Source organism: Silurus aristotelis (genome assembly GCF_946808225.1).
Source record: "Silurus aristotelis genome assembly, chromosome: 2".
NCBI classification, from domain to species: Eukaryota; Metazoa; Chordata; class Actinopteri; order Siluriformes; family Siluridae; genus Silurus; species Silurus aristotelis.
Window position 1 is genome coordinate 27901167 of NC_139575.1, and position 22220 is coordinate 27923386.

General features: G+C 38.1%; 1 protein-coding gene across 1 annotated transcript in view; it reads left to right on the top strand.

Moving 5' to 3' along the window:
- cntn6 (contactin 6) overlaps positions 1-22220 on the top strand; it is a 157569-nt gene that overhangs the window by 86123 nt on the left and 49226 nt on the right. The window contains exons 4-9 of the mRNA XM_083531976.1: positions 2891-3066; positions 4864-4959; positions 9053-9256; positions 10209-10311; positions 21057-21241; positions 21882-22024. Coding sequence (XP_083388102.1) covers positions 2891-3066; positions 4864-4959; positions 9053-9256; positions 10209-10311; positions 21057-21241; positions 21882-22024 — 907 coding nt within the window. The remainder of the gene's footprint in view (positions 1-2890; positions 3067-4863; positions 4960-9052; positions 9257-10208; positions 10312-21056; positions 21242-21881; positions 22025-22220) is intronic.

Below are 22220 nucleotides of genomic sequence, written 5' to 3' on the forward strand. Positions count from 1 at the left end.
TGAAGGGAAAGATGAATGCGGCCAAGCACAGGGATATCCTGGACGAAAACCTTCTCCAGAGTGCTTTGGACCTCAGACTGGGCTGAAGGTTTACCTTCCAACAAGACAATGACCCTAAACACAGCTAAAATAACGAAGGAGTGGCTTCACAACAACTCCGTGACTGTTCTTGAATGGCCCAGCCAGAGCAATGACTTAAACCCAATTGAGCATCCCTGGAGAGACCTAAAAATAGCTGTCCACCAACGTTTACCGTCCAACCTGACAGAACTGGAGAGGACCTGCAAGGAGGAATGGCAGAGGATCCCTGAATCCAGGTGTGAAAGACTTGTTGCATCCTTCCCAAAAAGACTCATGGCTGTATTAGATCAAAAGGGGGCTTCTACTAAATACTGAGCAAAGGGTCTGAATACTAAGGACCATGAGATATTTTAGTTTTTCTTTTTTAATAAATCTGCAACAGTGTCAACAATTCTGTGTTTTTCTGTCAATATAGGGTGCTGTGTGTACATTCATGAGGAAAAGAAATGAACCTAAATGATTTTAGCAAATGGCTGCAAGATAAAAAAGAGTGAAAAATTTAAGGGGGTCTGAATACTTTCCGTACCCACTGTATATATATATATATATATATATATATACAGTGAGGAAAATAAGTATTTGAACACCCTGCTATTTTGCAAGTTCTCCCACTTAGAAATCATGGAGGGGTCTGAAATTGTCATCGTAGGTGCATGTCCACTGTGAGAGACATAATCTAAAAAAAAAAAATTCCAGAAATCACAATGTATGATTTTTTAACTATTTATTTGTATGATACAGCTGCAAATAAGTATTTGAACACCTGAGAAAGTCAATGTTAATATTTGGTACAGTAGCCTTTGTTTGCAATTACAGAGGTCAAACGTTTCCTGTAGTTTTTCACCAGGTTTGCACACACTGCAGGAGGGATTTTGGCCCACTCCTCCACACAGATCTTCTCTAGATCAGTCAGGTTTCTGGCCTGTCGCTGAGAAACACGGAGTTTGAGCTACCTCCAAAGATTCTCTATTGGGTTTAGGTCTGGAGACTGGCTAGGCCATGCCAGAACCTTGATATGCTTCTTACAGAGCCACTTCTTGGTTATCCTGGCTGTGTGCTTCGGGTCATTGTCATGTTGGAAGACCCAGCCTCGACCCATCTTCAATGCTCTAACTGAGGGAAGGAGGTTGTTCCCCAAAATCTCGCAATACATGGCCCCGGTCATCCTCTCCTTAATACAGTGCAGTCGCCCTGTCCCATGTGCAGAAAAACACCCCCAAAGAATGATGCTACCACCCCCATGCTTCACAGTAGGGATGGTGTTCTTGGGATGGTATTCATCATTCTTCTTCCTCCAAACACGTTTAGTGGAATTATGACCCAAAAGTTCTATTTTGGTCTCATCTGACCACATGACTTTCTCCCATTACTCCTCTGGATCATCCAAATGGTCATTGGCAAACTTAAGACGTGCCCGGACATGTGCTGGTTTAAGCAGGGGAACCTTCCGTGCCATGCATGATTTCAAACCATGACGTCTTAGTGTATTACCAACAGTAACCTTGGAAACGGTGGTCCCAGCTCTTTTCAGGTCATTGACCAGCTCCTCCCGTGTAGTTCTGGGCTGATTTCTCACCTTCCTTAGGATCATTGAGACCCCACAAGGTGAGATCTTGCATGGAGCCCCAGCCCGAGGGAGATTGACAGTCATGTTTAGCTTCTTCCATTTTCTAATGATTGTTTCAACAGTGGACCTTTTTTCACCAAGCTGCTTGGCAATTTCCCCGTAGCCCTTTCCAGCCTTGTGGAGGTGTACAATTTTGTCTCTAGTGTCTTTGGACAGCTCTTTGGTCTTGGCCATGTTAGTAGTAGGATTCTTACTGATTGTATGGGGTGGACAGGTGTCTTTATGCAGCTAACGACCTCAAACAGGTGCATCTAATTTAGGATAATAAATGTAGTGGAGGTGGACATTTTAAAGGCAGACTAACAGGTCTTTGAGGGTCAGAATTCTAGCTGATAGACAGGTGTTCAAATACTTATTTGCAGCTGTATCATACAAATAAATAGTTTATAAATCATATATTGTGATTTCTGGATGTTTTTTTTTTAGATTTTGTCTCTCACAGTGGACATGCACCTACGATGACCATTTCAGACCCCTCCATGATTTTTAGTGGGAGAACTTGCAAAATAGCAGGGTGTTTAAATACTTATTTTCCTCACTGTATATATATATATATATATATATATATATATATATATATATATATATATATATATATATATATATATATATATATATATATATTCACACACATGTTATATACATGTTATATACTGTATATAGGGCTGTCAATGGACTAAAATATTTACGAGTTAACTCTTGATAGATTTGCAACTTATTCGCACATTTTTATCTTTTCTAAATGTTCCTTAAATGAATACTCCAAGTTTTTAAAACTCTAATTAAACATGGGCATGGTCAAGTATGGATGCTTTATGCAAATGTGTTTATTATTAGAGAAACTATACTCAACATAGAGCATGAAGACAAAATATACTTGTAAATGTTTAAAAGTAATTATGGTGTTTTGAATTACATAAATAATCAGGACACTTTTGTTATGTTTCACACACTGACAGTTTTAATTGCTGGATGTGTTCATCATGGCGGATTTTGCTTCTTGATTTGAGAGTTGGCGTATCATTAAAAAAAAAAATTAGTAATTAAAAATTTATAAAATTAGTGACAATAAAATTTATTTTGCATTACGTGTTATTGATGCGTTAATTTCAACAGTCATAAATATATATATCAAGTATGTATCAAGCAGCTTTGATAAATGCAAAAATGTATTTTCTGCAGGTGGAAATTCAATGGAAAAGATCTCGATACTTACACCAATGTGAACTTCAGCCTGGTTGAGGGCAACCTCTTGATCAATAACCCACAAGCGATCACAGATGGAGGATCTTACCAGTGTATTGCCACTAATACTTTTGGAACCATCCTGAGCCGCAAGGCCAAAGTGGAGTTTGCATGTGAGTAAAATTCACATATCAAATTCTTTTGCTCCCACAGAATTTCAATATTAGCCTCTTTGATTATTGATTAGGTTCTCCTCAGGAAATCCTTTTTTTTTTTTTTTCTTAATGCATTTATATTGTGCTGTAAAAAAAATGTCTAAATTCAAACTTAAACCTACTACAAAATATTAAAATTTTTCTGTGTAAAATATCAGAAAATTATCTTTTCATAATAATTACAATCTTTTCTACACTCTAGACATGTACCGGTATCAAATATAACACATTTTATGATATATAAATCCCATTGTATCATTCATTTGGAAAGCAGTCTTATAAGTTGCCATGCATAATTATTTGGACCCATGTCTCTAATAGAAATAAAAATAATGAAATGAATCATTTGAGCCTTTTTCCTCATTCAACATAATCTCTAGACACTGCATCTGGAGCTTACTGCTGATTACTAGTACAATGTATGAAAATTCTGGCACATTTCCAAGACAGAATTCGTGTTTGCTTGTTTATGATTGATGTTTAAGGACAGTTGGCAAATTAATACTCATCTCACGAACTCGTCTATAAACGTACGTTTATAGAATAGTTTCATGAATTCTCCAGTCACGGTTGATCAGTTATGAATTTCACAAAAATTGCACCCTATTGCTTGTGTTTAAAGTGTCAGGTGGTAGAGACAGCTGCAGTTGCCAAAAATATAATATATAATAAAGATGAGACAGTCAAGCGCTTAGGTGATTAGCAAAAAAAAGTGTCAAAAAGCTCAACACTGAATAGACAAAAACCTTAAATAAACTACATTTACAAAGCTTTATTTAATGAATGCTGTATAATTAAAACTTTATTGAAAAAAACTAAATTATTGAATGCATTTGGTTAAGTCTTTTTCCCATATATAGTATCATACAGTACAGTTTCTTTTATAGGTGAGTTTAAGTCAACACTTCTTTATTCTTGTCTAATTACAGGAAACTACTGTTGTGTAAAGTATTTGCACATGTGTTACAGATGTGGTAGAGAAGATCAAGTGAAAAAACAATTGCAAATTACTAGTAAACTATCACTTTTATCAAGCAAATGCTTTATGCCACTAACAATGGATGACATATGTCATGTGTCTAATGACAAATACAAAATCATCAAAAGATTTTGATCCATAAAATTATTAAAATATTCTGCAATATGGACACAATTTAATCTATGACATGCGGAGTCAGTGTGTACTTAAAGGATAAGCAAATCTGTTGTTATTTGCAATTCCAAAAACAAACATTATTAAGTGACATAACCATTCAGGGATGTTTGTGCTTATTTGTAAAGTTGTTCTAATAATTTACTGGGTTTATGCAAGAATGCATCTTTACATACAGACTGTACATTATTTTAATTCATAACATAGACAATTTTATTAATTTCCCGCATTATGCCAAGCAAACTTGTTAATTTAAAATGTAAATTTTTGCTAAGTTAATTTAGGGTGTAGAATATTTATTATTTAACTGTAATAATAATTGTATTTTTACACTTGTAGAGAATTAGTTGTAATATATTCCAGTGTGTACAGGATCTGACATTCAAAAAATATGTTTTCAAGCTTTCCAGTAGACAGCCGATTAAGTGCTTAACTAAAAGCTTTGTTTTTAATTGGCTGACTGATGCCTGCAGTGGTAGTGGTATTTCAGATATTCTCTGTGGATTAGAATGGTATTTTCTAAAGGTTCCTGTCCTCTGTGTGCTCTTTCAATGAGGTGGTGGTTGCACACTGAAAACTAATGGCATAACTGTTGTTTGCAGATCTTCAAAATTTCACCAACAAGGCCAGAAATGCAGTCTCAGTGAGAGAAGGCCAGGCTGTGGTGCTTCTTTGTGGCCCACCACCCCATTTTGGAGGTACTGTGATGCCAGATTTGCTTTTAATATTTGTTTTTTATATATATATATATCACAATCAAATCACATTTTATTTGTCACATACACATACATACAGGGTACGACATGCAGTGAAATGCTTATTACAATGGTATTAATAAAAATAAAATACAAACAAATAATACAAACAAAAAGAAGACTGATAAATAAAGTATAAAAACTATATAAAATAAAATATAATTGTATATATATATATATATATATATATATATATATATATATATATATATATATATATATATATATATATATATATATAAACAACTTTATATATCTCTTTGTTTTTATCAAAATTTACTTAGAATTAAGCATTGGGATAACTGTGTGATATTTCTGCTTAACTGTTTATTTTCAAAGCTGCCCAACGAAGGTATGGTCCAGTAGGTGGCACCAGTGAGCAATGGGACCTAAAGGGTAACTTTTAAACACAAAAGTCAATTGAAAGTACTTTTTTAAGCAGACATATTTAAGAAGAGCAATATTTCAAATAATCACCTTATTTGTCTTGCTCCTTTTTTTAAGAAACATCTTTCTATTAATTGAAATTTATTGAAACAGTGTAGTGTGTTTTAATTTAAAAGCTGTTAAAAAGGTTAAAAATTAAAAAAAAAAAAAAAATGCAAAAAGTAATGTGACAGCCTTTTCTCTCCACAGTCATGCAAGAAGTATTTACAAGAGTTGGCTTTCTTAACTGGCAGTTTTTAGAGAGATTCTTTTTTTTTTACTTTCATGTCCCACATTCCTTATCTCTAATACCTACATTTATACTCACACACACACAAACACACACACACACACACACACACACACACACACACACACACACACACACACACACACACACACACACACACATGCATACACACACACTCACAATCTTTCCTCATGGCATTTAGCTCAGTTTCTCCATAATACCCCCCCCCCCTCCACCCCCACCCAAACACACACCACACACACACCACACACACACACACACACACACACACACACACACACACACACACACACCCCTCCCCTTCCTTTTTAATGCCATGTGTGCCCTTGCGGTCATTTGGAAAGGTTATTTTCTTTAGGCTTGGCCTTATATTGCTGGGTAATAAAGGCATTTGGCAGTCCTTGTGGAGCAACAAGCTTCTTTATCCCTCTCTGCAGCCAGCGGTGTCTGCTGTGCTTATGTGCAGCTGATTAGCGGGCCGTCAAAGCTCACATACACACATACACACATGCCATTGGTACAATTTCACGCCATCGGCCCAGCATTTTCCCACTCAGTTGAATTTTCCAGAGGAACGAATGGCCTTAAGCATAACGGCACTCTTTCCTTTAGCACACAGTCCCTTTTTCCCTTTTTCACTTCTCCTTTTGAGTGCTTTCATATGGAAATATGCTTTGGAAAACTTCACCATACTTGAGCTTTGCACTAGTGGATTTTGAGATCTTCAGTACAGTTATTTCTATTTTATATGGTCCACAATATGGAATCAGTAATGCAAATAAATACACATGTATGCTTATTTCATAATTATACAAGTTTTGCATCACTGTATTACCAAGATATCATGTTTGCAGCTTGTTTGTGTAGATCTTACATTTTACAACTCTGAATATACTATCAAATTGTATGCTCATCAGGCAGATGCATGAAATGAAGACCATAAAACAATAAATAGATTATATTCAATCTTAATAACATGGGGCATACCAAAATGCATTTTGTTGCTATAAAATCAAATCAGATAGCCTGCTTCAATGGGTCATTAATTGCTATGTGGTGAATAGCACTTGAATGCTTTTAATTATTTCCACTCTATAATCATGAAAGAACCATCACACTCCCAACAATTCTCCCAAAATGGGTTTAATTTGTCAAGTCTTTAATCTAGGAACTAAAATTGGTTTTCTTTTTTGTCTCTACAAAACAAAAAAGAGCTTAGAGCATGACGTTTAGACATGCCATGGTTAGACAAGCTCTTATCAAGCTGCGTTTCAATCTCACCAGCCCTTCCAGGCCTTTAATAAGCACCCCTTAATTTGACACTGATGTCGGCAGATCTGTCTGCTCTACACTATGGTTTCTGTCTCATTAAGAACCAAAGCACTGAGAAACCTCCAGGACCAAAAGGACCAGACTCATTTCGAAATGGTTGCATAACTACACTTTTTGAGTGAAAAGCATCCAAAAATGCAGTGAGGTGGAGTGAATGACTATACATTCACCAATGCAATGCAGTATCGTATACATTTTAAAGTTAATAAATTAGCATAAAATAGCAAATCTGTAAAGACCATACTGTAAATACTCATCACATTTTTTTGCTTTTTTGCTATTGCTACCATATTAGAATTAAATTAAACCATTAATCTATAAAACGTATAATGTATATAATAACATGCATAAAAATATGTGTTGATTAAAATGCAAGCTGTGGAATTCTGTGGCTACAGCAGGCTTCGAATGAATAGATAAAAAACAGGTTTTTTTTGTATCTTAAACTGTCCGGCTTCAATGGGCCTGTTCCAATTATAGCATCAGATTCCTTTTCCTGCCTGACAGGAGTGAAATCAAGTGTGGTCTTCTGTTGTTGTATACCTCTATCTCAAAGTTCTATGTTTTGTGCATGCTGAGATGCTTTTTTGCTCACCACAGTTGTAAAGAGGGCTTATTTAAGCAGCTCAAACCAATCTGGCCATTTTTCTCTGACTGCTTTTATCAACAATGTTTACACATACACACACACACACACACACACACACACACACACACACACACACACACACACACACACACACACACACACACAAAGTGCTTTCAGCAAGTATTTAGACCAGGTGCCTCCAAATTCGATTCATGTTTCTACACCTTGAATGGAGTCCAACTGTGACACACATATAGATTGGGCATGATTTGTGAAGGCACACACCTCTCTATAGATGGCCTTACATATAGATGTTCTGAAGGACTCTCAGACTATGTTGGCAAACTCCAAGTGGGCCTCCATAGGTTTTGCACAGAGTAGGGCCTTCCCTCTAGCCACTCTGCCATAAAGCCTAGCTTGGTGGAGGGCTACAGTAATTAATTAATTAATTTATTTATTTTTAACTGCTAGTTAAATGTTGTAGTGCTGTCAATGATTAGTCTGACTATTAGATCTGTAGTAACTGGGGCAAATCTAGCCAGGTGTTAATGTAAGCAATGCCTCATGCTATGTTGCTCAGCACAGTTTTCTCCTATTGTTCCACTTCAATTGGCTTGTCATGAGGGTCAGCACAAATGATTGTAATGGTACATGGAACAATGTAAGCACACAAGACTGCTACCAAATTCTTTAAGCACGCCATATACTCCTACAGCTCTATTACCCATCAGTTTGCTGTAGCTAGTATATATATATATATATATATAGTATGTATATATATAGCTAGTATATATATATATATATATATATATATATATATATATATATATATATATATATATATATATATATATATATATAATGTGTGTGTGTGTGTGTGTGTGTGTGTGTGTGTGTGTGTGTGTGTGTGTGTGTGTGTGTTTGTGTGTGTGTTTTTGTGTGATATACTGTATGTATGAGGGATATATGTACGGTTTATATAGAGATAGAATTAAATGTATAGTACAAACCCACATCACTAACAGAAACTATCCTGTCATGTTCACATTATCACAAACATCTGTTCAGAATTTTGTTGGTCCCCCTTATGCTGGCAAAACAGTCCTGACCTGTCAAGCATTAACAGCATTAACTCCTTCAGGAATTTGAGTTTGTCTGTTAGATCAGAACACCCAGGCCAGCCTTTGCTCCTCATGTGCATCAGTGAGCCTTGTCCGACCATGCCCCTGTCACCGGTTCACCACCGTTCCTTCCAGTGCATCAAATAAGAGACTAATGGAATGATTTGTCCAATAGAAAGTTTTACACATATGCAGTCCTGTCTCAAGAAAATCACTAAAAACTTCTAATGCATCTTGTGTTATGTATTTACTATAATTAATATGCACTAATTATTTTACTTTACCTTGTTTTCCCAGAGATCAGATATTCATGGGTTTACAATGGGCATCCCAATGTCCTCATCCAAGACAATCGACGCTTTGTGTCCCAGAGGACAGGGAACTTATACATTGCTAAAGTGGAGCCATCTGATGTGGGCAACTATACATGTGTGGTGAAGAACCTAATGACCAATGGCACCGTGTACAGCTCGCCAACTCCTGTGGTGCTGCGCCAGGATGGTGAGGGACCTCAATGTTTTATTTAAGTATTCTGCTGCTCACACGGTGTCAACTAGTGGAAGCCAGTGTCAGCTTTATAAAAATTACTCCAAAAGCCAAAGGCAAAGTATACACTTAGCTAAATGTTATATTCATATCTTTCTTTATTATATTTATATTGCTGTATCATTCTTTGTATATCTTTTTTCTTTATGTAATCTGTAATTTATTTCATTATCTTTATTTAAAAATAGAGGTAAAAAATTGGGACTGTGTAACGTGAATAAAAACAGAATGCATTGACTTGCAGATCTGGAGAATCTGGTACACAGGATACAAGGGTAAACACCAATACTGGATGCCCATGATCTTTGGGCCCTCTGGCAGCACTGCATTAAAAACAGGCATGATTCTTTAGTGTCTATAGAAATGGACAGCTTGCATATCTGGAAAGTCACTATAGATGCTAAAAAGTATATAGTCTTTATATGGCTTATCTTTGACTTATAGTTTATATTAGTTTTTTTTTAGGAAAGGCCTTGTATATTTCAGCATGACATTCTAAATTACATACTGCATCTGTTACTACAGCATAGATTTGTAGTATAAGAGTTCAAGTGCTGAACTGGTTTGTCTGCAGTCCAGACCTTTCACCAAATGAAAACATTTGGCACATTGTGAAACAAAAAAATATGACAAAAATTACCTAGGACTGTTGAGCAGGTAGAATCCTGTATCAAATACGAATAAGACAACATTCTTCTCTCCAAACTTTATTTACATACTTTGTTATACTGTGAATAAAATAAGGTTTTATGAGATTTACAAATCATTGCATTCTATATTTATTTACATTTTACACAACGACCCATTTTTTTTGCAATCGGGGTTGTACTTCCTGCAAAAGCCACAGATTTAAAAAAAATAAATTTACTGTTTTGAATTAATTGATTTTTCATTCTTTTTTTTTCAGCTGTGATGGGTGAATATGAGCCTAAAATTGAAGTCCAGTTTGAAGAAATGCTGCATGTCGTTAAAGGATCATCAGTTAGACTGGAGTGCTTCGCTTTAGGAAAGTAGGTCTCTGTTCAAATAACGTACGGACCCTTGTCTGCCTCCAGAGATTTTTGAAGCTAGCAAGGACTTTGCACACTTGGCACATAGTACATCTTTGAGCTTTATTTAAGCGAAAGATCTCAGGAAAATGCTGGCTCTTTTAATCTTAGCAAAATGTGGCCAGGGTGAGAGAACAGGGCATTTATCATTGCAAAAACAGCTGCAAGGTATGATTCGGGGATTTTGTGGGAGGTTAGGGACCTCTGATTTTCTAAAGGTAATGCTGCATAGTATGTAAAGGCAACAAAAAAAGCCCAACAGGCAATAAATAAGTCAGTTTTTTTTAGCCTCTATGTAAAATATTGCCATATATTAATATTATTCTACTACTGTTATGTACCTAAATAATCATTGCTGGTTTACTTACAGTTAATTCACAGTACTACTACTACTACTACTACTTCCACCACTACTACTACTACTACTACTACTAATAATAATAATAATAATAATAATAATAATAATAATAATCTGCCTTTTCAGCTCCATCACCCTTACCCAAAAACACCCTCACACTGACTCAAAAATAAACATAGGTGCACTGTGTTAATATTGAGTAGATATTACTTTGTCTTTTACAGTACCCACACTTTCTTTTGAGTATGCTTTATATCCTACAAACGTGGATACATTGAAACATGCCTCAAAAATTGCTAACATTTTGTGAAATAAAACAGTTTTTTTTTGTGCAACACTTGATAGTCTTTTGTTTATTTGTTTGTTTTTAAACTCCTTGTCAGGGAACTGGCCACGCCCCCCCTCGGCACTCAGCACACTCTCAGCACCTCTCCTTTATACTAATCATCTTCACCTGTCTCCAATCTACACCCTCCCTTTTTAAGTCCCTTACTCACCGTCTGATCTACGGTTCATTCTGGCGATCATTCCTGGACTACCTGTCTTTCGGAATATACCCGTTTTCCGGTACATGCTGCTTCCTAGCTTCTGTTTGTTTCCCAAGGCTAATAAACGTCCTATTCGTATTTTGGTTTACGACTCTTGATCAAAGCGTGACACTCCAATACACTTTAGCCAATTAGAGTTATATGTTTTAAACTTGTTCCTGTTCCTATTGGAACTGATTTCTTATATCGTAACTATTGCATCTTTTTGAAAATAAATATTACCTTGTAGACTTTTCAATATGTACTAAATCAGAGATAATGATCAGGGGGGAAAAATAATAACATTTAATTCTTCGCAGACTCTGTTGGTGAGAAATAGACATTTTACAGTTTGTTATTACTTAAAAAGATGGGAGTAGTTCTTCCTAACTAAAAAACATAAAGGCACATTATTTGTTTAGTTAGGAAGAACTACTCCCATCTTTTTTAATTTGTATGTAGAGCATTGCCAAAATCAAACCAGAGACTTAGAAACGAGGGTAAACTGACATTCTGTATATGCTGTACACTACATTATATCTTATTAGTACACAGTATGCATATCATTTAGTATGCACTCAATAATTTCACTTTTTTGTATTATAACACACCGTGTTTAATTGTAGTGATTAAGACAAATATGAATAAATGAGGCAGCAGAGAAATGCTTCAAGCCAGTCAAAAACCACTTTAAACTTATTTCTGAAACAGGATTGCAATTATACACTAATGGCACATTTAATTAAAATTAATATTACATGGATTGATGCGAACTTTGAAGAAAATTTGTTTGACCAGTGCAAACACTGGGTCAATTATTTAATTACAAGACCAACAGACTTTTAGCCACCTTTAGATCTATTATGCCACAGTTTGGCCTTGGAGCCAAAATGCTGAGATTTAATCTACATTAGTTTTCATTTAAGGGTCACTCTCACAGGGAATATTTATGTTTCATTTAAAAATATATATATTCTTAGTATGTTCTTCTGTGTATGCCTTTGTGATCTATTAATATTTTGAGCATTGCTTTGTCAATTTATTAAACTATTCTGCACCCCAGTTCCTGGGAATGTCTCCAGGTTACGTATGTAACCCTGCTTCCCAGAGAGAACGAAAAGCTGCATCAACAATGCTTTGGGAACGCTTCTGTGTTGTCTATGCTTTGAATTATGTATGTAATCCAATGAAAAGCGTGGCATAATCCTGGACTCTCTGTTTGATGGAGGGACCACCTTGATGGCCTCTTTCCTCCGGAGAGGGCTTGTCTCTTGTTCTACGACTAGAGCCTGCTCGTACCTCGTCGAACTGTGGCAGATGAGACACAATCTGAATTGTATAGCAACTGTCTACAATACACATGGCCCACCAAGACACGTCTGGCAGAGCTTCCCAGGCTACCAGGTAGTCTCTTAAGGGTATCAGTCTCTCAAGACTGACCTCTGGTACACCTAGAGCTAAAGCTACGCCCTAGTGCAGCTCTAGAGCCTTCAAGGAGGCAGCAAATCCTCCGGGTCCGCTATGATACCGGATGAAAACAAAGGAGGGTGCTTGCTGGAGCTGGCTGTGCCCTGAATCACTGATCGTGGCAGGGTTATTGGATCAGGTCCCTGGGGCGCTGGGGCAGGGCGGGCACCGTATAGTGAGATGCTTCATGCCCTACTGACTTTTATTCCCCTTCTCTGCAGCGCGTACCTCCACCTCTCCAGGCTCATCTCAACCTGCTCCCTACTCTTACCACGAATAACAATATCATACGCAAACATTATAGTCAATGGAGACTCCTGTCTGACCTCGTCCGTCAACCTGTCCATCACCACTGCAAACAGAAAAGGGCTCAGAACCAATCCTTGATGCAGTCCAACCTCCACCTTAGGCCCGTCTGTCGTTCCTACTGCACACTTCAATGCTGTCACACTGTCCGCATGCATGACCTGCACCACCCTCACATACTTCTCTAGCACACCTGACTTCCTCATACTATACCACAATTCCTCTCTCGGCACCCTGTCATACGCATTCTCTAAATTCACAAACACACATTGCAACTCCTTCTCTATACTTCTCTATCAGAATTCTCAAAGCAAATAATGCGTACGTGGTGCTTGGCATAAAACCATACTTTTGTCACAGATGGTCACCTTTTCCCATAACTTCATGGTGTGACTGATCAACTTTATTCCCCTGTAGTTACTGCAGGTCTGCACATCTCCCTTATTCTTTAAGATCGGTACCAGCACACTCCTTCTCCATTCCTCAGGCATCCTCTTACCTTCCAAAATCTTGGTAAACAACCTGGTTAAAAACTCCACTGCCATCTCTCCTAAACATCTCCATGCTTTTACCGGTATGTCATCTGGTCCAACCGACTTTCCAGTCTTCATCCTCTTAATCTCTGCTCTCACTTCCTCCCTACTAATCCTATCCACTTCCTGCTTCACCATCTCCACACCATCCAATCTTTTCTCTCTTTTATTTTCCTCATTCATTAGCTTCTCAAAATACTCCCTTCATCTTCTCAACACACACCCATCTCCATCCCTTATTGCTCTAACTTGCAGAGTAACTTGCACATCCTTCTCAGCTCGGTTCCTCAGCCTGGGCAATCAGTACTTATGCCTTGTACTCCTGCCTACTTTTCTCATCAATAGAATTGATTCCAATTCTGTTTTGCTAACCTCTTTCTTCTTATGCTTTTCTGCACTTCCTCATTCCACCACTACATCTCTTTGTCTTCTTTTCTATTTCTAGATGTCACACCAAGTACCTTTCTAGCTGCCTCCCTTATCACTTACCACTGAGCCCCTGTCTGACCTCTTCCCTGAATTTCACACTACAGTCTTCCTCCTTCAGTTTCCACAATCTTTTTCTTCCTTCAGTCCTCACTCTCCTTCTCTCCTTCTTCACATCCAAAACCATCCTACAGACCACCATCTGATGCTGTCTAGCTACACTGTCCCCTGCCAACACCTTACAGTCTCCAATCTTCTTCAGGTTGCATCTCCTACATAGAACATAGTCCACCTGTGTGCACATTCCTTCACTCTTATACATCACCCTATGATCCTCCTTCTTATTAAAATACGTGTTCACCACTTCGCCATTTCCATCTTTTCAGCAATATCTACCATTATCTGCCCTTCCACATTCCTCTCCTTAAAGCCATCACCTCCTCATCACCCCTGTTCCCTTCACCTACATGCCCATTTAAATCTTCCCCTGTCACCAATCTTTCATTCCTAGGTACACCTTCTACCACTTCATCTAACACACTCCAGATGTTTCCTTCTCCTTCTCACAACCCACTTGTGGAGCATAAGCACTGATGACATTTATCATCACCCCTTCAACTTCCAGCTTCATGTTCATCACCCTATCAGAAATCCTCTTCACCTCCACTACACTCTTACTGTACTCTTCCTTCAGAATCACACCTACACCATTTCTCTTTCCATCCACACTATGAAAGAACAGTTTAAAACCACCTCCAATGTTCCTGGCCTTACTCCCTTTTCACTTGATTTGGCACATGTTTTACGCTGGATGCCCCTCCTAACGCAACCCTTCCCATTTATCCATGCTTGGGACCGGCACTAAAAGTGCACTGGCTTGTGCAGCCCCAATGGCTGGGTTAGAATATGCACAGACTGAGCGCCAATATGCACAGAATGTACGCAGCCAGCTCTCTCGGAAACCGAACTAACACGTTCCACTTCCAAGCAAGCGACTCACGGGCTGGAAAACACGCACACATAGAGCGCTTAATGAACAATCAGAAGCTAGCACCGGCTTTACTTCATGTGCTTTCATAGCTTTCTGGTCATGACGTAACCCCGCCGGTGACACCACGATTCCATTGGACAGATTACACATGTGATTCAGAGTGTAGACAAGTCAAGTCAAGTCAAGTTTATTTGTATAGCGCTTTTTACAACAGACATTGTCTCAAAGCAGCTTTACAGAAAACAACAGTGAAGGTGAATGGTGTGCGTTTGTCCCTGATGAGCAAGCCGTGGCGACAGTGGCAAGGAAAAACTCCCTTAGATGATATGAGGAAGAAACCTTTAGAGGAACCAGACTCAAAGGGGAACCCATCCTCATATGGGTGACATCAAAAGTTTGGTCATAAATCTTTCAACAATACAGAACAATTTGTGATCATCATAGATCCAGCATCAGCTTCTCCATGCCAGGGCCTTTAAACACTCGGCATCTACTTCTCCATGATCATCCATAGGTCCATAATCTTCACGAGGTGGGACGTGACTGGAGCTGGCCAAACCTCAGGATGCCTCGGGATGGGGAGAGAAAGAGAAGCAGTGGAGAGGAATTAGCGTCGCTGCTGTTCATGATATTAACAGCACAAGTTGATAATGTGCATGTGATCAGATGTTCTGGAGCACAAGGTTATGATGTGATGTGTGTGATGTGTGTTATGTGTAGGCTTTGCTAAAAAGATATGTTTTTAATCTACACTTAAACTGGGAGAGTGTATCTGAACCCCGAACACTGTCAGGAAGACTATTCCAGAGTTTAGGAGCTAAATGTGAAAATGCTCTACCGCCTTTAGTGGACTTTGCTATTCTAGGAACTACTAGAAGCCCAGAGTTTTGAGATCTCAGGGAGCGTGACGGATTGTAGCGTGTTAAGAGACTGGATAGATACATGGGAGCCAAACCATTTAGTGCTTTATAAGTGAGTAGCAGTAGTTTGTAGTCTATTCGAAACTTAATAGGAAGCCAATGTAGGGACGATAAGATTGGGGTTATATGATCGTATTTTCTTGACCTAGTAAAAACTTTTGCTGCGGCATTCTGAACTAACTGAAGCTTGTTTATTAATGATGCAGGACATCCACCTAGTAATGCATTACAGTAGACAGCTCGAGTTCCTGAAGGGGGACTGTTTTTAAGAACTTATGTACGAGTATAAAGGGGTATAAATTAAGGTTTATCATACATATCTGTATTAGCTTTACTACATGACTGTATACATGCTCTGGATCTTTAAAAATACAACTTCAACAACTGTTGGAAATACAATTCCAACAGTCTTGAAGGAGTTCCCCGAGAGATGCTTGGCACTTGTTGGCCCTTTTGCCTTCACTCTGCGGTCCAGCTCACCCCTAAACCATCTCGATTGGGTTCAGGTCCGGTGACTGTGGAGGCCAGGTCATCTGGCGCAGCACCCCATCACTCTCCTTCTTGGTCAAATAGCCCTTGATGCCTTCAGTGTGACTCTACAATTTTCATAGTCATGAAAATTAAGAAAACTTTTTGAATGAGAAGGTGTGTCCAAACTTTTGGTCTGTACTGTATATATAGATATTATTTTGCTCTTAATTACACGGCCAATTGTAACACCAAACTATCTTTTTACTTTAAAAATATAATACTTAAAAAAAGGCCCACTATTACATTTTTTTTTTTGCAACAGTTACTCTCACAAACTTCAGTTGCATTTCAGAATAAAATTACCTCCACGTACAATTAAAATACACAAAATAGTAGATATTGTGGAATTTAATATACTTTGTTATATGAAGGTATTGTGACTAATAGTTGGAATGAAATGAGTGGGTGAGGAGCTGTCCAAAATCTTTCTGATGAAATGTTTTCTGGGTCTGTATTACAAAATAGCATAATGCCAAAATTCTAAATCTATCCCAAAGTCCATGCTTTGTTTTATATAGGCAAAATCTGTAATATTTACAATATATAATACATATGTAATATTGCACATTGTCTTATGATGACAATCATAATAATAATAACAACAGAACAGAATAATCTAACCATAACCTTGTCAATTATTTATTTTATCAGTGTTTTCAATTTTCTAATTAATGATGAGTTATATGATAAGAGGGCCTATTATTGGTAATAGGCCAATATAATGAATGTCTATTCAGGATTAGAACTATATAAAGAAGTCCAAGATATGCCTAACTCAAACATAACCACAAACATACGAATAATATTATATTTTGACATTACATTGAAGTCATATTGATTAGTTTAACCTTGCTTTTATCAGTATCACCAATCTGGTGCACCAGCTTATATATTCCCAATTATGGCGTACCAGTTAAACCAACTTAAATAAAGACTGTAATTCCAAATGGTACATTTTTAATTCTGATTATAACAATTAAGCTTAGTCAAAGAGTAGGCTACATATGTGCCTAAATTGATTTTCCAGGTAATCCATTCACATTCAGCAAATTATTTATTTGTTGTATATGGTTCTGAGGTTGCCAGAGTAGAAAAGTTAAATAGTGTATGAACTATATGATTTGTAATACTATATGGATCACTGCTTTTACATTAGCACTTGCCTTTTCACCTGAAGAAAACAAATCAGGAATATAAAATGTCAACTAAAAAAATCAGATTCTGCTATTTTTATATAACATAGCCTACCAAAAAAACGCTATTGTAATGTGTATAATAAAACAAGTTCAATCAGGTTAGGTTAGAGTGGTGTGGTGACAGCTGGGGAGAGAGCAGATATTCTGGAAAAATGTGAACCAGGGCATCAAGGGTCTGCACCCTAAATTGGGTAACACTCAATAACTGCTATACTGCAATAGAGGGATAGAGAGAAGTCAGCTAATCCATTTGAGTTAGGAAGACAAATGAGCAGTTGTAGAGAAAGTTTGTGCCTGCAGGATTTTGGTGATGCGACATCAGGGTATATGGACCAGTTGGGAACTAGCGTTGACCCATAAGATTGACCAGTCAGTTTATGACCTGCCCAGATTGGATATGGCAGAAGAAAAAGCATTTAGTTCGATTAAGCAAGGTGAATTATAAATTAGACTTTGTGGCCAACAAAGCTTTAAGATTTGCTGGAGAAAACATTAGAGAATGGTTTAATTTTTTAATACAAGATTTTTGCCAAAAAGCTTGTGATGTTATGAAAACAATACTTGTCAAATTGGCATTTGTTTATGCAAAGCTCTTTTATGGCCCTGCCGCAGCATTTAAGTTGAGTTGAGGTTGGGACTTTGACTGTGCCATTGCAACATGATGATGTTGTTTCTCTGGTGTTGTTAGGATCATTGTCCTGTTGCATGGCCTGAATTAGCCAAAGTTTAGCTGACAGACAGATGGCCTTGCATTTGAATTTAGCTTGGTATACAGAGCAGTTCATAGTCACATCAATGACTGCAAGTTGCCCAGGTCCTGTGGCTGAAAAAACAAGCTTAAATTCTCACCTCTCCACCAGTGTTTGACAGTTACCATTAGGTGTTTGTGCTAATATGCTGTGTTTTCGAGAAACATGGTGCCATGTGCAATCGACTTTACATTTACAGCATTTAGCAGACACCATTATCCAGAGTGACATGCAAAAGTGCTTTGAGTCCCTATCATTGAATAAATAAACACTGGTTCACTTAAATACAAACGTCTCTAGGTTACGTATAGGTTACGTTACCCTAGTTCCCTGAGAAAAACGAGACACAGAGTTGAAATGCTTCGGGAATGCGCCCCTGTGTTCACGCTCTAAAATAATCTGTGTACTTTCTGTGTAGACCAGGAATTATAAAACGCATACAGAGTGAGCAGGGCCAGCATCTGTAAGGGAGAAGGAAGTGCTGCAGGGATGCCGAAGTTGTGGCACAGAGACACAGCTTCTCATTCCCTCAGGGAACAAGGGTTACATACGTAACCTAGAGACGTTCCCTTTCAGGAACTCAAGCTGCGTCGAAACGCTTTGGGAACGAGTGTCCAATCACGCCAAGACTGACCAGTCTTCTCTACAACATCCGAAGATTTCGACCATTTCTGTCCACACAGGCTGCCCAGGTGCTTGTTCAGTCTCTTGTCATTTCAAGACTCGACTACTGCAACTCTCTGCTGGCAGGTCTCCCCCTGAACGCTATTCATCCACTGCAAATGATCCAAAACGCAACTGCACGACTCGTGTTCAATCTGCCCAAGTTCTTCCACACCACCCCACTGCTGCGCTCCCTTTACTGGCTTCCAGTAGCTGCACGTATCAAATTCAAAACACTAATGCTTGCCTACAAGGCCAAAAATGGACCAGCGCCATCTTACCTCAGAGACCTCATCACATCTCGCACTGCACCACGTTGTCTGAGATCCTCCAGCACTGCGTGAATGGTACCGCCTTCTTTTAGAATTAGAGGCAAGTATACTTCAAGGCTCTTCTCTGTTCTGGCACCGAGGTGGTGGAATGAACTTCCCCTAGATGTTCGTACAGCGGAGTCCCTGGCTATCTTCAAGCGACGATTGAAGACCTACCTCCTCCTGAGACACTTAAATTAGCACTTTCCAAGTTTGCTTTGTAGAATTCAAGAGTTATATTTATATTAAGTTTGTAATCTTGCGTACCAGTGTAGATTTATTCATTGCTAGCGACTGAAAGCACTTTTGTATGTCGCTATAGCAGACGCTAAAGGGCGTCTGCTAAATGCCGCAAATGTAAATGTAAAACTAGTCCCTGCCTAGTGTGTGAGTGTCAAACATAGCTAGAGGAAGACTAAAGGGCCATGAGTGGTTACATATGTCTTGGAGGTTAAACTCCAGAGGACCAAAATTTTGAGGCAGCCACACTCCGGGAGGAGTGAGCTCTGACCCCGAAGGGAGCGGGGAGACCAGAGGACTCATAAGATGATGTGATAGCATCAATTCAATTCAATGTATTTTTATTTGTATAGCGCTTTTAACAATAAACATTGTCTTCAAGCAGCTTTAGACAATGTGGTGATACAAAATTAATATGTTCTTTAGAAGTGTAAGTTTGTCCCCGATGAGCAAGCTGTTGGCGACTGTGGCAAGGAAAAACTCCCTGCGATGGCATAAGGAAGAAACCTTGAGAGCAACCAGACTCAAGAGGGAACCTATCCTCATCTGGGTTGCACCGAATGTCAATTTATTACCGATATACATTGTTGCGGGGTACAGTGATGGTGATCAAAAGCAAACTGTATTCCTGAGTCAATGTAGCAGACTGTTGACATTAACTACTGTCCAAATCTATCCTCAAAGCTCCAGTTCTTACTATGAAATTTTAATGGAACCACCCAAGGTGTTGATGAGAAACTGTCCCCAGCTGCACAGAGTGGCCTCCAAACAAAGAGAACACTATCCAGAGGCAAGCCTGGACGAAGTGGGAAGATCCGTAGAGGAGCATGTTTAACTCGAACGAGAGAGAGAGAGAGAGAGAGAGAGAGAGAGAGAGAGAGAGAGAGAGAGAGAGAGAGAGAGAGAGAGAGAGAAAAGAGGGGTGACTGGAAGAGAAGGATATGGATTATTATGTGTCCTTATTGTTGTATGAAAGTTTATGTCGCTGTGCAGTTTGGACTCCGGCAAGACTCGCTATGGCAGCCTAGCTAAAAGAAAAAAACCAGATTATTATTTATTATTATTATTAATAGTAGTAGTAGTATTGTTATTATTATTATCATTTATTTTATTTTATTTTATTTATTTAGTTATTTTTAACCTCGAGGAGTGAGAGCACACCTCCAAGGAGTGCTCTCCGGGAGTGGAGCGGTCGCATAGAAAATGCCAGCAGAATGTGTGGCACAATCAGCGCGGCGCAATAAAAATATAATTTTTGAGACATTTATGTCACTTTTGCTTATGTAACAAACAAGGTCAAAGGCAAGATAAATCAAGAATTGGGTAGTAAATAACTGGAAGAAGGTTCTATGGACATTTTTCTAATTAAAAAATTTTAGCAACAGAAAAACTTTATGAAAGAGAATAAAGGTTAACATTTCTACATTTCTATATGTGTTTCTCTAAATAAACTGCATTAGTACTAACATGGCCTGTTCTTTGGCACAGTCCAGTACCTTCTATCTCTTGGAGAAGAGCAGACAGAAGCCCTTTTCCTGGAAAGATGAAAATCAATCAATCAAATGGCGTCCTGGAGATCCCTTATTTCCGGCCTGAGGATGCTGGCTTTTATGAATGTGTGGCAGAGAACACCAGAGGCCGTAGCATTGCAAAAGGACATCTCATATTTAATGGTAACTACAAGTTACAAATAGTTAATAATGTAAAGAAAACCACATATGACCGGTGTAAATTGAATGCATTTTATGTGCATTCAGCAAGAGAAATGCCAAACTACATTTATGCCGTGAGTGCTCTAAATAAACTTCAAGTCAATTCTACAAAAAACGTATTACTTAATCTCATCTATTTATTTTGACGCTTAGTAGCTCTTTTACCTTTTCAACAGTGAAATCAATACAAGATGTACAATACATACTTTAATTGTATGTCAGAAATTGGGCAGCATGGTAACCACTACTGAATAATGAATAATCTGCAGATGAAAATGACTTAATGCTGGTTGGCCAAGCCAGGCTAATTAAAATGGCTGAAGCATCAGTCTTTAGATTGGTGGTGAAAAGCAATTTTGCTCATACTGCTCATAAAGACAGGTTAATCTAGAATTAATGTGTAACAATTAACCCCACTGTTTGGTGGTTTATGGAGTACTGAGCTATTTTTAAGATGACATGCAGTTTTTCCCTACAAAATCAATGGTCAGGGAAAATAAGGGATGATTGTAAAAGGGATAAAGAAAAAAAGTGGAAAGACTATTGTTTTAATCATTTTGATTGTTGGAACAGAAGTTGTCTGCTCTGCTCTTGACTGTAGATTTGGAACATCTGCATTGGGCCCAGACACTGCATGATGCCTACATGGCCATCGATGCCGATCTGCACTGGGAATGCAGGGCTAATGGGAAACCCCAGTCTGTGTACAAATGGCTTAAGAACGGACAGACCATGGTGTCAGAGGTGAGAAATTTCATTTGCTATGCCTTCCAAACTCCTCTCAGTTATGTGCATGCCAGGTGAACCTGTTTAAAAATAAAGATATATTAATTATCAAATATTGGTGTTAATTTGGTGCATTATACACATTAGCATTCTTCAAGTTATATGGATATTATTCAAAAGATAAACTAATAAAAATGCATGGTATTATGCTAAA